This window comes from Nelumbo lutea, chromosome 1 (genome assembly GCF_056320005.1).
Source record: "Nelumbo lutea isolate HS-2025 chromosome 1, American lotus-T2T, whole genome shotgun sequence".
Taxonomy (NCBI): Eukaryota; Viridiplantae; Streptophyta; class Magnoliopsida; order Proteales; family Nelumbonaceae; genus Nelumbo; species Nelumbo lutea.
Window position 1 is genome coordinate 77,227,257 of NC_142684.1, and position 18,817 is coordinate 77,246,073.

At 35.5% G+C, this 18,817-nt stretch overlaps 1 protein-coding gene across 2 annotated transcripts; it reads left to right on the plus strand.

Annotated features, from left to right (window-relative positions):
• The first annotated feature begins 791 nt into the window (after positions 1–791).
• On the plus strand, positions 792–18,459 carry LOC148875505 (Zinc finger C-x8-C-x5-C-x3-H type family protein). 2 transcript variants are annotated; one of them, XM_088964825.1, is made up of 12 exons: positions 792–1,112; positions 1,209–1,529; positions 4,969–5,106; positions 5,410–5,443; positions 12,730–12,871; positions 12,964–13,020; positions 16,303–16,400; positions 16,506–16,577; positions 16,719–16,933; positions 17,018–17,235; positions 17,504–17,701; positions 18,021–18,459. In XM_088964825.1, the coding sequence occupies exons 2-12, from the start codon at positions 1,403–1,405 to the stop codon at positions 18,114–18,116; spliced, it is 1,395 nt and encodes a 464-aa protein (XP_088820951.1). In that variant the 5' UTR covers positions 792–1,112; positions 1,209–1,402; the 3' UTR covers positions 18,117–18,459. The 2 variants fall into 2 exon arrangements, with proteins under 2 accessions (XP_088820951.1, XP_088820952.1); XM_088964826.1 differs by lacking the exons at positions 792–1,112; positions 1,209–1,529 and adding an exon at positions 4,486–4,854.
• The last annotated feature ends 358 nt before the right edge of the window (positions 18,460–18,817 follow it).

Genomic DNA, 18,817 nt, shown 5'->3' on the forward strand with positions numbered 1-18,817 from the left:
TGTAAATAACTTTTCCAACTAAAAGAGATGAAGAAAAAGCTTAGTGCAACATACATCATCCGGATTTGTACTTGTAAAGAACAATAGATATACAGGAAAGAAGCGATCATGCTTAACCAACAATTATGCAATATGTAGCTAAGATCTCATGAAATGCATGCCTCAAGGGAAAAAACAAGCTCGGTAAAGTACTATTCTATTTACCTTTCTCATTCCCTTGAATAAATTTATGGAATTAAAAAATTGATCATGGAATTTGACATCCTTTAGTGGTTGTGGTTATGGAAAGAACAGGTACATGCCCTTGGATTAGTGTGTTATTTTTACCCTTGGACCTGATTGTGTATGTACTTAGAGTGGGAATGTATTTGATCGATTTCCAATACGGAAGAATAGCTCCTTCATTTGGAGCTCAATAATATTACTTAGAGTTTATTAAGTAACTCCGAAATAGATAAAACTAGATATTGTCCTAATTTCAAACTCTTTCTCTTTCATGTTTTTTTGTTAGTTAAATGCTTATTTGATTCTGATATATTAAGCACGAGAACATTGTTGCTCATCATTTCAAAATACAGGAATAAGTTTCCACATTATGTCGGTTTACTTGTTAACCCTATTTGTTTACCAATTCATGTTTAAAATAGTGAGCCTACATATGCAATTCACGTGCCCCACCACTAGTTGTCATAAAAAATTGGGGTTTTTATAGTTCAATCCACCCGTAAGATGGAACAACTGAATCCTGCTCTAGATTAATGCCAAATTCACGACGAGAGGGCTATTGGGCTGCCATTTCAGATTTCTTACGGTAATACATTATACTTATCCCGAAAAAATATCAACCGGTTGCAACTGGCAGTTAAATACGTATTGACGTGTCAAAAGTTTAGTGGACTCGAATAGAAAATCCCTTCGAGTCTAAACGCACTGGAGCCGGTCTGATGTTGCTTACATGTTAAGCTAAAACACGACCGCAGTGCCTCTGCCGCACCGGGTTGTCTGATCGACACTTAATACGGTTCTTTCTTTCTCGCTGTAATTTTTTCATGGAATGTTGATTGATAGGGTTCTATCTTTCGTTGAGCCACTCGGGCTGTTTTCGTTTCAAGGTACTTTCACATATTGCTCAATGATGTTCTTTGTGTTCATTCCTGTTATACTGTTTGGATCTCCATCTTACGGCTTAGGGTTTCTTCAAAATGTAGGGATTGGTTCGTGTCTGCATTTCCGTTAAGTGCCGAACGAATTCGTTTTATTTTTATATGATTGTGGAGTGATTGTATATAATCTTGGCTGAGGTTATTATGATTGTCGAGTGATTGCGTATAATCTTGGCCGAGGTTATTTATCCCTTTGACGACTCATGATTGCTTAATTTGAGGGCTTATAATCACTAACTATGCTTGAAAGGAAGCTTTTCAAGACGAAGCTTTGCATACTTTATCAGAGAGGTCATTGTGCGCGACAGAGCTGCTCTTTTGCCCATGGAGATGCAGAGCTTAGGAGGTTCTCTGGTTCTTTTAATGGTGAGAGTTTTTTGATTTTTTATTTTCATTTATTTTGTCCCGCACTGTAACTGTTCCGTAACTTATAAAATATCCTACATAGAGGCACAGCTTTGTCTATATTTTCTTTGTAGTATTTGCTAGTTCTTGATCTGCTAGCAACTATATATGCAGAGGATCCATAGCTCCCATATATTCTGTCAACAAATACATATTGGTTTCAAACAACTGTTAAATCCCTTTTAATACTAGTTTTACTTATACTATCTTCGTTTTCGAATTATAAGAGTAGTTCCAATAAGGTAAAAAACCCCAAAAGTGCGACTCAATAGGAAGTTGTTGAGATTGTTCAACATGACGGAGTGACTAGATTGAGTTTTCCTCTTGCATTATGTTATGGCATTCATTCTTGCAAGGTTATGATCTGGACTGCAAATTATCTTGCATAAATAAAACCTTGCGAAACTCACTGCATTGCTACCAAATATTTTGGTTGGTTTGCTGCAAGATATTTAAAAGAAGGGAAACAATAATATAAATAAAGTGATTCTTAAGATTATCATTGTAGATCCTCAGACATAGTATCAGCAACCTAATACAATCATAGTTCGTACAGATTATCAACCAAGGTAATAAAAATGTGGCCTCATGTTGCTAGGTTGTTTTAAAAATTAGTTATAGCAATAATCGAGTAGTATTAGGATATAGTTAAAAAATAGAACAAATGAACAAAAAACGTCTAGGCAATGTTTGCATGGAAGCTCAGGTTCTTACCTACATCCCCTTTTTAGGTTGAATCTTATTGTGTTCATGTCAGCTCAATTAACTACCTTCCATATTCATTGATGCTGTCACAAATTACTATTTTTTACTCATCCATTTATTTGTTTGTCAAGTTACTATATGGCAGGGCTGCAAATGGATTGAATCTGATGGATAAAAAACATAGTATTTTGTATTCAGAACCCTAATATAATCAGTTACCTGGTTCTATCTGATTTGGTTCAATTATTTATTTATTTTTTTCAAAAAATATGAAACACAAGCAAAATATCACAAAACCTAGCCAATTTGAAAATCCTTTCAAGAATGATACATAAAAGAAATAGAACAAATCTACAAATATTTCCAGAACATAAACTCACAGACAGGGTTCGTCAAGATTGATCATCTATATGCAACCAAATTGACTTTTTAGAAATTGCAAACTACATGTTGTTAAAGGAAGCAATTAAGGAAAGGACTCAAACCTTGTATTCTCCCCTTTGTCAATCCATCTCATCCTGAGCCTAACCGCTTGTAGTTCCAAGGGTTCAATCCTTGATCAGATGCTTTTGTTTCTGAAATAGAAAAGTAACGACAATCCCAACCTCTTTGCCTCTCAGCTCATCACTCTTGCGTAGCTGGGGCTGAAGCCCTCTCCTGTCCTTTATTAATGGTTTCTGCAAAATACCTTCCAATGCCTCTTTTAAGGAGCTCATCATACCATTTACAAGGTAGCAATGGCCCAAGTTAGGTTTCTTTTCACCCATGGGCCATAACCCAAGGGCCAAGACAGCCTTCATTTTTCCTGTGTTAACTAGACTTTTTTTTTTGATAATTTTTCTGTGTTAAGTAGATTTACTATTTTAGCCTCTTAGGTTTATGTAGCTAATCTTTTTCTCTTTTTATTTTAATGAATTTATTCTTTATTCTTAAAAAAACGATATTATATGTACAAGTGTATTAATGAGCATGTTAATTGAATATACTATTACTATCATGTTTGTTGAATTGAATTGGATATCAATGGCTTGCAACATGGTGCATTTGAATTCAATGCGATTAATAATTGAATCATACTTTAGAGTTTGAATTTGCTTTGTTAACATATATAGGCCATTCACTTTCCTGTTAAACAGATTGATTTTGAATTTAACTAGGATCATGATCCATTCATTTGCAGCCCCTATACGATAATGTGTCTAAATTGTTCCTTGCCAATCAATAAAAAGAACTGTATACAATTAGAAGGAAAGAGAAAGAAGAAAGGGCCCACAAGATGTACACAAAGGGATAAGTATCAATGAGGGGAGACATTAAAATAATTTTGATCAGTAGATAAATTAACATTTATTATGATGAGCATGTATGTGTTTGCTCAATATGGACATGCGTTTAATTTTATAAGGTTTCTTCCAAATTAGATTCAAAAGTTTTTAGAAAGTGGATAAATATAAACAATATAAACTGTTGGGAGGACACACATGGATTTTAATCATCTTGTTCAAAATTTCACTGCATTGGAAAATCTGAACCCTGTTCAAAGTTTAAAACACTTAAGGCATGTCAATCTCACTCATGGAAGCTGTAGTTGAGCTATTTTCCGATTTAGTTCTCTATAATTTCTTAGCAGCTCTTCTGTATGTTATGGATCGGTTTGTTTCCATCTTAGTTTTGTCTTACCGGACTTGCATTTTGTAGCTCTCCTCCCTTTTTATGTCATCATGAGTAACATCAGGACTGGACTCCATTATATGCAGATTAATATTCGTTGTTGTGTTTCTTCAATGTATGCAAGCTAAATTCTGCATATATCAACCATCTCTGTGGGGAAATCCTCTTCTCTTGACTTGGTAGATGCTAATGTTGCCTTATAACTTGCTGTCATGTCATTGATTGGTATTTTTTTGCTGGATTGTTCCATTTCTTCTGCATCTTGAAGGTCTCTGGTTGGCATCTCTTCATGTAGTCAGTGACATTACTTCCTGGCATTTTTAATTGTTTCTGTTCTCACAATGCCTCAATAAAATACGAGAACCTACATAGAGGGTTGTGGAAGTTAGGTTTTCTCGAATATATTTGATGTTCCATCATGTTATAGGGCATAAACCATCCAAGTGTTTTCTGTAGTAAGTCCTGCAGTTCATGTAACGGTGAAGCACATGGTTTTCACGTCATCTGTGAGTCCTCCTTGAGTAATATCAATATGGCAAACGGATTTCTTTGGATGTTCAATGGTGAAATATTGCAGATTATTATGGGAAGATATGGTCAAGGGAGACCAATTTTATTGGATTTGGAGATGCTTATATTTATTATTGTCTTACTATGGCACCAGAGAGAAATCTGTACACTTCAAGTTTTATTGTTTTTCTTGATGCCCAAGAAGACAGTCATATCAATTATCCTATATTAATTGCTTCTTCAGTATTGGATGGGTTTTCTCAATGATCTAAGCTCAAACACGGGTATAGCCGTATCTATCTTTTTTATGAGGGAATTAATTTCTATGGCCTCTCTGGGAACTGGCAAGGAGACACTATTACTATTCATAATTAAGTTTCTCGTATTGCTCCATGTAATGGTAAGCCTGGCCTTTTATGTCATCTGTGGGTTCTCCACTTGGCCTTCAACTGAGAAACAAGAGATAGGTAATTTCGTATACCATACTGAAAATGCTTTCTTTTGTTCATTGCAGGTAGGCGGGATAACCAAAGTAGTGATTTGAGGGATAAGCTTGACAGAAGGCATTCGCCCCAGCATAGATACTCCCCAGTAAGAGATGCAAGAGGCCGGCGTGCATTTCGTAGCCAGAAACAAATTTCATATGACATGGGTAAGCTTTTTTTTATGATGTAGGTAAAATTTCTCTTGGATTTTTCTACTTCTGTTTATCTTGAAAATTTTGAATCTTTGATATGAATTTCATGATATGAAGATATTCTGATGCTGAAAACTTGTTTATTTGTTACTTTGTTTTCTATTTTCTTGTTTATTGCTTTTGGATTTGTTAAAAAAAGTTTATTGATGCTATTATACAATTTTCTATTTTCAATGTTCTTTTCATTTTCCTTTGTTCTAAAAGTTAATAATGACATCTAACTTTTCGATTGCCTTTTCTTGTTCTATCTGGTTGCAGGGTTTAGTACTTCAAGGTCCCCTGCAAAAAGGAGGTAGAGTAATATGAATTCATGAGTGCCTGCTACTTCATTATGAATATATCGTTCTAGTTGAAACTGTTTTTTTGATGATTCCTACAAATAAAGCTTCAGAGGTTCTTAGATGTTGAGCTGTCTATTTGATGATAGTCTGTCATGTATCTCTCTGTTTATCTCTATCTCTCATGAAATTTTATGGATGAGTAAAAAGAAATGCATCTACTCTTATGCTCAGCATTGTTTCTTTTTCAACTATAGCCATCATCTTCAAATTGGTTCTCCGAGGTTATTCACTCATCTTCAAAAAATACACATTTAAGCCCAACTCCATTAAACTAATGTTAGATTGAGGGGTAAAATTATGAAAATGCCCATGTTCTGACTCTTTGTTTTTTTTTTTTTTTTGTTTTCCACTGTTCATCTTTCTTCTCCATTTGGACTCTGCAATCTGGACCAAACCAACGGTAGCCAAGCAAACATCCGAAGGTGAGGCTATCTCTAATGAACAGACCAGGATGAGCTTACTTTGCTGCCACCGGTTCGTGTCCGAAGTCCAATGGTAGAAGAAAGATGAACAATGAAAAAACAGTCAGAAGATGGGCATTTTTGTAATTTACCCATCAACCTAACATTAGTTTAACTGAATTGGACTTAAATGTATGTTTTTGGAAGATCAGGTACTAAAGTGGCACATTTGAAAGTTGAGGCCCTAAAATGAGACTACCCCCAAAGTACAGGGTACCTTTCTGCAGTTTACCCTTAATTTTATTTTTATAAAGAACAAGATGAAAGTGATTCATTTTTGTAAATAAGATAAAAAAGAACATCCCATCTCTTGGTAGTAGATGGGAAGCCATCCATAAGGGAGTTTGCATTAGCTAGAGATCCATTTGAACACTCTGACATTCTCTTGAATCTGGTTTCTTATTGTCAAAAGTTTTAGCCTCCCTGTAATGTCTCATCTCCCATGTTCCATTTGAAGATGTGCTCATCCATTCCACCCTTTCTTTTGTCAAGTGTCATCCCCAATAGGACCTGAGAATATGATACAATCAATTGCCCTAATTGACTACTTTGAACCCCCCTCTCAAAAGATTAAGATTGCCAAGAGAAATCTTGCAAAATTAAGTTTCCGCTTTCCTCGAGGTGGTGGCAGGAATCCCACTCCTGCTGAACCAGTAATCTGTGAGAAGAAAATGATGTCATTTTTGCCAACCTCTAATAATATAGTCTACAAAATACACCCTTATACTCCTCCCTTGTCAATATCCAATTGGCCATTTTGTTTATAATTTTCTTTTACCTATTCCAAATTAGATGCATTTGTTGATCTAGGAATTCAACTTTAAGCCTGATGGATACAAATTAAAACTCAAATATATTAATGCTTTTTCTATATGTTGTCCAAATAACATGATGGGGATGATGTTGCAATATTGTAGTTAACAACTTAACATTGTGACAAAGTTAAGCATGACTTGGCAAGAGTAATAATAGGATGAGTTCCTAGGAAGTCCTTGTGCTGGAAACTTGATTGAGAATAATTCTTACATTTGTTATTATAACTTTGGAACTTGAATGCAATATTATCTTGCCTTATTTTTTTTGAAAAGTAAATATAAAATTTTATTGATAAAAAAAGAAAAGCTGGTTACAACTCAACATGGTGCTAAGATAACACCCGAACCAACTGCAACAACAAAAGGACTACAAAGGCACGGCAAACAAAAAGAAACAGAGAACCCCCCACTACAAAAGCAGCTAGTCTTCAGCTTCAAATGTCTCATCATACTCGTCATCATCCTCGTCTCAAGCTTTTCATTCTTTGATTCTTTCCATAACAAGTTTTTCTTCATTTTCTCTTTTACTCTTTTCAAAAACTTCGAAAACTCTTCTAGCAAACGCCTCATCTCCCAAAAATAAAAATAGCCCTAATCTCTTGCCAATTCTAACCTCCCTGTTAGCCAGGCTCTTAATCTCCACTTTACCCTCTTCCTTCTTCTTTCCAGCTCGTTGAGACAAAGCGAGACAACTCTCACCAGCTTGACCCCCTCCTCCTTATCCCATGACCTTGGCTTACCCTCCAGACTTTCCCTTGTCGAAGTTGACGTTATCTCCCCTACTACATCTTGAAGCTCCTACCCCCTCCTTTCATTGCCTTTCTTCTTTGAATCTATACTTTTTAATCTCTTCCTCTTGTAGGTTAAGAGAAGTGCAGAGAGGTTCAATGCACATGGATAAAGAGAAGTGCAAACTCTTTTGCAGATGGCTTAGCTAGACAAGGGGTGAATATGAGTTCTGTTTTTTGGGGTCAGTTGTAACTGTTTTTGTATTTTGGGTGTTTAGTGGCAGTTGCGGGGAGTTAAGATATTTTAGCTCCCTTTCTATGTACTTTCATTCCTCAATAAATTAATGAAATCTCTGTTATTGGTAAAAAAAAGTCTCTTCCTCTTGTAGACTCTCTTATATTTATTGGAAGTACCTGCCCCAATCAATCCATCTTTTAGCCTTGAAAGACCTTTGACACATGGACAAAATGAAACTTGCTTGTCTCTCTGGCTTTCTTCACCCCATCTAGAGGTTCTGTGACTCCTTGTTCACATTTCTTCTCTGACATAGGATTTGTTGTTCTTGTTGTCAAGGCGTTGCCTAGGCGACTAGGTGCCCTTGGTTGGATGCCTCGCCCAAACGCCTTGACTTTTAGCAACTAGGCACCCACCTATGCGACAAAAATGACTAAGGCAGACACCTTTTATAATATCATTTATATTGTTGTCTTATTAATGTATGTGCTGATACATTTTATTATGTGCTATATATATATTAATTATACTTTGTTTTAATGTTTTACTATTGAAATTTAAAAGATCAAAGGGTTTTGAGGAGAGGAAAAGAAAGAAGGAAAGAGAAAAAGAATAAAATTATAAAGAGGTTCTTTTTTTCCTATTCTCTCTAATTAAATAAAACAGAAACTCCATCCTTGTTTTTTTTTGTTTTTTCTATACTGATAAAAAAATCCTTGTTTTTTCTATTTTACTTTCCATATTGAATGTTTATCATATAAAGTTAATAACCTTCTTTAGTTGCTAATTGACATGAAATTGCTCTATTTAATATTTATTATAGTAGTATTATTTTTGAAAATAATGAAATTTATATATGTAAAAGATTTTTATCTTTTAGATGTGATAATTTGCCACATTTTTAGAGGAAATTTAATGTTCGTAATAAAGAGAATTGCTACCGTGACCTAAGGCCTTGATCGGATAACTGGACTTGCTTAAAACCCAGTGAAAACCGGTTGATCGGCCGGTTTATCCAGAAAACCGGTGAACAAGATTTGAACCCAAGACCTCTTATTTTCACATATTACTTAATTACCACTAATCCACCTCATTACTTATGTTAATTAATGACTTTATTGTACATATTACATTATTATGCACGTATTTTAAAGAAAATGTAAATTAAAAGACTCGAATCCTAGTCAGTTGTTTTAAAAATTAAGAAGCTTATCATCCATCCGCCATATTTAAGTATATTAAAAGTTGTAAAATATATTATATATAGTATTTATATGATCCGTAATATATATGTATATGCAACATCATCACGGTTCAACCTCCGGTTTAACCCCCATTGAACCTCTCCCTTCTCCAGTTCTATGCCCGGTACGGTTCCCTGAACATTGATTAATATACATTCTGAATAGTATATAAAACTATGGAACGAGGGTGGATTCAGTCCTCACAAAATTATGCTCACACCATTCTCACAGCCCTTTTCAGCTGTGCATCGGGAATATGCCCATACTTGTATCTTTTTATTCATGGGGAGATGTTCACAATGCACAGCTGGAAAGGGCTGTGAGAACAGTGTCAGCACAATTTTGTGAGCACCAAATCTGGTTTCCTATGGAACTAGCCAAAAGTTGGTTTTTAATACTATAAATTTTTTATTGCCTAGGCAACACCTAGGTGCCTGCAAGCATTTGGTCTCTTGTCGTTGCCCCCCTTCACCAGCCCTACCTAACAATCCTTCCCTGCCTTCCCCTTCCCACCTTTCTAACTCCTTCCTTTCTTCCCCAGATCCCACCTCCCTTCCCTCCTTCTGACCTTCTGAACAAACAATCCCTTGGCCCTCCAGATCCAAACTCCATGACTCTGACGAATTGGAAGAGATCTCAACTACAAAAGCACCAAAATAAATAAACTTACGTGCTTACTGCCTAAACCTTGTCTTCTCCTTTTTCTTTCACTGCATTGTTCTCCTAGATCAAATTTATCATCGTGGCTTCCTCATTGATCGCCCTCCTTAAGATCTGCACAAACAGTCTCGTATCTCAGACTTGAGAGCCACTTACCAGGATTCTCAGGCTGAAACATATACCCAAATCTTCGGCTATGCTTGAACTTACTCTTGTTCAAGATCCTTAACCCAGAACAAAGCATTGTAGAAATCACTCCAACTTTGTTGTTGAGCTTGGCTTTCGAACCTCGATCCACGTTCAAAGCTTCAATGCCTTTTCCAGTCTGAGACGCATATTTGTCTTCTAAAACTCCAGCTTCCTCCTTTTCTTTCAACACCCCAACTCTCTCCTTTTTTTCTTCCACGTGTCCCAGCTGGTTAGCCTCTCCCCTACCACCGCCACCTTTTAATAAGAGAAAACCTTTCTATATAGCAACCCCACTTAAGTTCCTATGTGCCCCATCACTTAAATTTGTGTGGGCTCCGCCCTTTTAATTCCTTTTGGGACTCTCTATCATTATCCTCTATGCAGCAGCCCAAGGAAAAGCCCCCAACCGAACCAATAATATTTTTATTTCTGAAAACACCTCCTTGTCTTTAACCTCACACCCTTCATCTTTGATCTCACTGTTTGCTTTACCTCCAAAACCACCAGAACGCAGACAAACCTTATCCTCCTGATTCCACATCTTCATATTTTCAATCCATCTTGCTGGGTATGGAATTGTGGGGAATTTTGAGGGGCATTGTATGATCCATAATTGTTAAATCAAGTATAATAATTTCAGTTTTGAGGGGAATTAGACATCATTAAATCAAGTATAACAATTTTGAACAGAAGTTAGTCCTTTAGAAGTAGATTTTTTTGTTGTGAGATATTGAAATTGTAGAAATTTACATTTTGTGGGGATATGTAACAAAACATTTTTTTTTTTTTTTTTTTATGAATAGGATATGTAACAAAGTATTAATGAAGCATAGAATCCTTTTGCTAGTTTTTGGAACTTTTTGAGTGGGCACGTTTGTTTATGCCAATGAACCAGAAATGCAAGAGAATATACCATGTGTAACAAGTATGAAAAGTTTAGGGATGAAAATAGTAGTTTCAGACATGGTGGTTTATTGAAATCCAACATCATTTTTTTCTCGAGTATTTAACAATTATGGATCATACATTGCCCCTACAAAAATTGGTCATACAATGCACATGCATAGCATCTAAATAATGCTCTCTATGCACTTTTTTGTTATTTAATAATGCTCTTTATGTACTTTTTTGTTATTTAATAATGCTCTCTATGCACTTGTCAAAAAATAATGCTCTCCATCCAAAAATTGTATTCATCATGTAGATTGGTTGTTTGTTTATGTCAAATAAGAAAGGAGGAAGAAAAAAGAAAATGTTTCCTGGAAGTGCATGATAGGGGGTGATCATTATACCTGACCGGGCTTAGCACCTATGCTAAGGGCATAGCCTAGGGCCCTAGGCTAGACCTGGCCTCTCTGACAACCTGGCCCTATACATGTCTGGGCTGGCCTTCTGGGCCTGTAACTTTTATGTTATGTTTGATATAATATTAAATTGCTATGAATATTAAATAATACATTCACATATATTGTGGACCAGGCCTGTCCCTCAAATTTTCAGGCTTGATGTGATCAGGGGCCGGGCTGGACCTGGACACAAAACTATGCCTAAGCCTAAGCCTGGGAATTTACAGGCTAGGCTAGAAATGATCACCCCTAACAACTCTAGAAGGTCCAAATTTGTGTGTCATTCAAAGGCAAAACAATTATCCCCTTTACTTTCTCATGATCAGTTGAGCTAAAGTCTTCTTGTTGATTTTTTTACTTCTTGATCTTGATCTCTTCTTTTGGGAGGGGGGGGCTGATCTTACTTCGGTTGATCTCATTAGATTTGAGACTTGAAGATGGTGAGAATGTTTTTTTTTTTCATGGCCAAAGTTCCATGAGGGTGTCCTTGCAAATGGCTTAAGTAGTTTTTCTTATTTTCTTCTTTTGAAATTGTTTCTCCAATTCATCATGTATATTTATATGTACTTACGATTTATCAAAAACACATACACTGTACATTTATATGTTGGAAGCTTGTTTTGTTTTCAATATCGTTATTTATTGTTAGTTCATTTTAATTAAAAACTTATAATATATTTTACTAATTATGTGGCCAAGTTTTAATAAAATTTTATTTTTTAAAATGCAAGTTAATATTAAATAATGCTTATTAATGGTTGCCTATTTTGGTATCATCTTATAGCAAATCTGTGCTTACTCCTTACATTTATGTGGAAAGATAGGATCAGCTTAAGTTGAAAATCATCTTTAATTGATTAATAAAAAGTTATCTGTTACTGATAAAAAAAGTGATTAGATCAGCTAAGTGTTGTATGTAAAATTGATATGATTTATCTGTACAGATCAATCTATGTAATGAATTTTCTTTAGATGATGTTCAGAACTTTTTGTGATGATATTAGTGTTTTTATTCTGAACACATCTATCTGGTATCAAAATGAGTTTTGTATGTATTTGATTAAAAGTTACAACAATATAATATATATATATATATATATATATATATATATATATACATATATATATATATATGTATATATATGTATCTCTCTCTCTCTCTATATATATATTTATATCAACAGCCTACTTTATAATTTGATGTATGTGGCGTTAGGGGACATCTTCAAAAGATGCAGGGGGGTAGGCTGGGAGATCTATTATCTCTGTTCCACTTTATTATTGCTGGTCTCCATGCTTTTATTCCATTTGTATCTGTGGAATAAAAAAAGAGTTAAAATATGGTAAAAACATGCTAGATAGTAGGTACTTCTGGTCTTGGTTCTTGGACTTAATGGTTTCTTGGCTCTGAAAATTTCTTGAGCTATAATTAGAACCCTAGATATATACTTGAGAGGTCTATGACAAGCGGTAGGTTCTTATTGTTTGTGCCTTCCTGATGTTTATTGCATTTTGCTATTAGAAGCATTTTATTTTACACGGTACTGTTTATGTTACAGCAAGAAGAGACAAAAGAAGAAACAACATTTAGATGGGCAGAGTGATATTTCTGGAGGTCTCAAGATCTCGGAGGGTGCAGAAGATAGAGTTAAAGAAGGGAAGCATGGATCTTCTGATTCTAAAGATGCTCTTGAAGAGCAGGTTTGACTTCATTTTGCCTTATACATATTGACTCTTAGGAATTATCATCCTGCCAATAACTCACCCTGACTCTCTCTCATGTGACTATGCAGTTGAAGCAAGTACAGCTGGATATTGACATGCTTGATGACCATAAATGTCAACTGCAGGTGAGTTCAATACTTCTGTATAGATTCCTAGTATTTGCAGAAAGTGCAAAGCTGTAAAATTTTGTAGGAATGAACCATAGTTTTCAAGGCACCGAGGTGAGGCTAGGCGATAGGGGAGCACCTTGTCACCTAGTTGCCTAGGCGATGAAATTTTTAAATAAAAAGCAATATCCTAGGGTAGTTTCCTAGGTTCCATAACCACATTTCCTTAATAATTATCTATAATTTTCATAAGAAAGTATAGACTTCATGTTAAGGTATAGAAAATCAACATATTCATAAGAAAAAGAAGAAAGAAAAGAAGATTCAAAAAATATGGGGGCTGAACCCCTATTTTGTTATAGGAAAAGAAGAAAAGGAAAATACAGATCAAGACACTCAAAGAGTTACATAGGCATAAAATACAGCATTTAGCAATGTTTGTGTTGATTAAACCCTAACAAACATGAAAATAATAAAACGAAATTAGTATATAAACACACAAAATGAACATTTTAGTTTAGTAATGTCATTTTATAATTATAATCTCAAAAAATTAAGAATATAAAAGTATTTTATAACACAATGTAAAAACTACTTGGCAATTAGGTGAGGCGAGCCTCCAAGGGTGCCTTGTCGCCTAGGCATCATCTTGACAACTATGGAATGAACTTCATAAAAAAATACTACCTGTCAGCAGTATTGTTCTCTGGACTCGTGTTTTTCTTTCTATATTTGTGTTTATGTTTTGATTATGTTCAGTATTTCATATTCTTTTTATCTAGAGTATTGCCTTTCTTTAATTACTCGATACATTATTTTGTTGCCAGCGGCATTGTCATTACTATGTAAGGTAGCCAATGGTGATGTCACAGTGAATTCTCTGGTCTGTGAACCTTTGTCCCATATAGATCATACAATATATTAAGCAGAATAGAATGGTGAAACAGGACTCATGTAGCCAATCCCATATAGTTGGGATAAGGCTTGGATGATGGTGATGATCATACAATATGTTTGTTGTTTCAATTATAGTGTTTTGTTGACTTGTGATTGAAACTGACAGATGAATATCCTTTTTGGTTGGTACAAAGCCAATAAGGATTTTGTTAGCTTGGGCTGAACCATCAAATTTTCCATACACCCAAAGCAAACTAGTCTAAAGGGGTCAGGCCCTGATAAACTGCAACCCTACCTACTTCACTCATAGTCAAAACTGTCAAGCATAATTTGGTTCATTATCTTTTTGGTACATGTTACTATGCATGTTTGGTTTGACGACCTCACCATTCTGAGATTGGTTCATTATCTTGAGGATGTGAAGCCTGTGAACATAGGTGCAACAAACCTTTCAGAATTTGTCTGCACCATCTAAACATTTCCTGAACTTGAGGATTTCTTTCAGTTTTGAGGGTTATGAAAATGGGATTTAAAACAAATCAAGGAAAAGCACATTTTTTTTCCTTCAAATCAATGAAAAAGTAGCAAAAAATGGAAGAAATGGTGAAGCTGTGAGTGGGTAAACCCCCCAACTTGGAAAAACAGAAAATATAGGAAAATAAACAAAGGATTATTAAAAAAAAGTTATTACCTAAACTTGAAAGTCTTAGAAAATTCTGGTCATAATTACTATTCTGAGCCATGTCTGAGTTTTGGTAGGGCTGTTCATAACAAGACCCAAACCGACCAACCCGGTCAGATCCAACCCGAGTCGGCCGGATTTTCTTCAGCATCGGTCGGTTTTGGGTTACAAAAAAACATAAACCGATGGTTTGGTTCGGTTTCGGTTTTCACGAACTGACTTAGATTTATATTATATATATATATAATATTTCAGATATGTTATATATATCTGATATATTTCAGTTTTAATATATATATATATATATATATATATTTCAGTTTTAATATATATCTGATATATTTCAGATATATATTTGTGGAATATATATATATATATATATATATATATATTTCAGCTTTATTTCAGAAACATACATACTATATATAAAGTTTCAGCTTTAATCCATCAAATCATTGTTAATTTCCAGGCATGTCTTCGCTTCTTAGACTTGAATCCTTTACCGTTCACTGAGAGAATCATTCACAAAACCGACCCAAACCAACTTAAACCGACCAGGTCGGTTTTATTTAGTACAGGGTCAGCTTCGGTTTCATTTCTAGGTAAACCGACCAGGTCTGGTCGGTTGGAAAAATGCCAGTAAACCGGCCCAACCCAACCTGTGAACAGCCCTAAATTTTGATACAAGCAGAAAGTTAAAATCCTGGTCCTCTATTGATAAAAAAAAAATCCTGGATCCGTGAACAGCCCTAAATTTTGGTACAAGACAGTTAAAATCCTGGTCCTCGTATGCAAACACATCAATCAATAGACAACTTGTATTTTCAAAAGTTAAAAGAAGCAAGAAGTTGAGAAAATTATATGAAAATCCTTTATTTGGATGGTTTTGAAATAAATTATGCCAATGTTCTTGGGAACCAACGATGATCAGATTGGTGCTGGTCAAAGGTTCCGAAAGAAAGGTAAAAATTCAAAATGGTATGTAGTGATTCAACATGGGTGGGTTTAGTCAGGTATGAGCGAATTAAGCTGAACTTTTAATTTAGTAGAGCCAACTTGAAGCTGATCTAGTCCAAGCATAGATCCCTTTCTTGATCTGTAGTGCTAATTATTCAACCCAAGCATAACTTGTGCTGGGGACGGTCAGGTTGGGTTTGGTTTTTCTTGTGATACAGTGCTATATTGAAAGGAAATGCAAAAGAAAAAGCTAAAGCTTTGACTGTTAAGGTTTCGACTAGTGGTGATCATTTCTAGCTCAGCATGCAAATTTCCAGGCTTGGTCCTGGGCCCAACACTTACAGGCCCATCTATGTTTTATTTTATATTATATGATATATCATATATAAACATTATAAAATGACACATAATATAATATAAAACTTTATATTCATATGAATTATAGCATATATTTTATACATATATTATGTTGTATAACATAAATTATCATGTTTATTAAATATGATGTATTTAGTGAAATAGGCTCAAAGCCCGGTCCAGGCTTAAATTTCGGGCTTGTTATCTGGACCAGGCCAGGTCTGCGCCTTTGCCCTGGCTATATTGCATTAATGCTCGTTAAAGGTGCCGAGCTTGGCCTGGGCTTGGTCTGCCCTTATATCTTCGTCTGCCCTTGTATCTTCACTAGTATTAATGAAATTCTTTGATAATTTTTCTGATAAAAAAGAATAAACTGTTACTTATCTGAATTGTCTTTTGTTTTCAAGATCGACTTGGATGAGAGGGTACAGGATGCAGTTAGTCTCGGTTCTAGAATTGAAGAGCTTGAATTGCAATTGTCCAAGGAGCAAGAAGATTATAAAAGGTATTACAGATATGATTATTGGAAAATTTCTGTTCTTTATTTCTACCATGTGGGAAAAATAGTATTTTTTTTTTGTTTTTTGTTCCATTTTCTGTATTTTTTTAGGGTCACTTCAAAAATCAAGAAATTCATTAAGGCACATACTCGTCATTCTCGAGCTCAAGAGGAGCTTAAGAGGTAAGTCTTTATTCTATTTTCATTAAGGTGCATACATTTGTCTTGCGTTTGGATAAATATTTCTTTTATTCTCAATCTAGTGCCTTCCATTTGGTCTTAAATTTTTTTATTAGTTTAATCATTTATAAATTATGTTGCAAGGTCACAAGCTCGGCTTCAAAAATTAGGAGAGCTCCTTGGCTCTGATGCCTCAGGACCTGCTATCAATGAAGAAGATTCGAGTATCAACATTGTTAGTGACGGAGAGCCTAATGATAAAAACAGAATGAGCCCAAAGAATGATCTTGAGAATCAAACTTCACCAAGTAAGAAAAGGCGGCGTTTCAATCTTGAAACCAGTGAAGAAGAAAAACCAGGTTACATTTATTTATATTTGGAATTGCATCTCATGATGGTGTGCAGTGCATGTTCTATTTGTGCTAACATATTTGTTATCCCAGCAACTGCAAGGAAAAGAGAAGGAATTCTGTCTGGGAAAACCATATTAGAAAAGTTCACTCGGTGGGATGGACCCTCAGTTCAATCAGAGAACATTAAGGAGGCTGAGGTGGTGAATCGAATCCTGACTGGAAAGAATGGTTATATTAGGCCCCTGGAAAATGTGAGCAAGCACAAGCGAGGAAAGATTGGTTCTCTTAGTAGTGCTTCTATAGACAAGGTATTTGTGTTAGTTTACCTTATAGCTAAGCTTGTTTCTGACATTCTGTTGGGCATAAGCATCCAAACTCTTATAGGGGGTGTTCGACAACATGGTTTTGTTTTTGAAAACAAAAACAGCTGCCTACTACATCAGCAAAACTGACCATGTTGTCAGACACCACCATAATTTCCATATTAGAGAACTGTAACCATCGCCTTCCAAGACATGCAGAAAAAGTTTAAAATCATTTAACAAAGTTCTTAGCAGTTTCCTGTGGAATGTGCAGGTGAAAGGTTCAGAGTTGCCTTCAACCAGCATGGCTGCACATGCAGTTGATGAACTCGTGGAGATAACTGAAATGGAGAAGTTTGAGGTGTTGGATTCTGCATCTAATCCTTTCGACAAAGGGACTATAGATGAGCAGACAGGCTTGTCACACTTGCCACCCCCACCTCCAGTGGTCCCTCAAAATGCTTACAAGCAGGTTATTCATGTTGAACATCTCTTTTTTCTTGGCCAGAGGACTTTCATCTTTCATGTCCTGGAGAACAAAGTAGTTAATTCTTTTTTAGTGAACGATTTAGGGGTGTTTGCCAAATATGTATGATTTTGCTGATGTGGCAATTGATTTTGTTTTGAAAAACATGATCATACATATGGGAAAACACTCCCTTAATGGTCAACAAGTGCGGTATCAAATATACCCAATCTTTTTGTCCAGGCTATTTCTCATGCTAGACTTGCCATTTGTGACTGACTTAAATGGGCACTGTACTACTTCCACTCTTTATTTGGTGTTGCAGTATGAAAGTGATGATGAGACTGTTGATGTGGAAGCATTGGATGTGGAGGCAGGGGATGTGGATGTCAATAGTGAGGTGGATATTGAGCAGATATAATGCATTTTTGTGCTCGTTTTTGGTCTGTCAATGTGATCGGGAAAACTGAAGGTGATCGTGGTTCCGAAGCCAATATTTAATATTTACTCGTTTTGTCTACAGTGTTTGTAGTTTTGTGGAATTCTCTCTTGGTATAGATGATCAGTTTATGGTCTGAGAGAATCAAAATCAGAGATTAATTAGGGCCAAGTTAGATTTTATGTAAAGTTTCGGGTGAATGCAGAAATGTGCCTTGCATTCTATGATGATGTTTCGTTTATGATTAGACTTGCGATTATACATACTGTTCTGTAGGCTCAGTTTACCATATGAAATCATGAAAGTAGTCGAGGGATAAGTTCAATCTCCGAGTGGTTTCAGTTTTGGGCTGCATTTGGCATTCCTTATTTTAAGAACTCTACTCCTTTTTTGCAGTTAAAATGCCCCTACACCGAGTTTTTAACTGCAGAAAGGAGGCCAAATGCGGTCTTAGTACGGTAACTATTTCAGTTATTGCTGCTAGGAATGGCAACGGGCGGGGCACCCCCTCCACATCCCCGCCCTGTAGCCAAATTACCCTACCCCGTCTTTGGGTTATTTTAAGAATTGGATTATGTTAATTTGGTAGTATTAAAAAATGAAATTAAGGTTTTAAAAATTTGAGGGTAGTTTTTTAGAAATTAATATTGAATATTTTACTAATTTGCCATCAGATTCGGGTC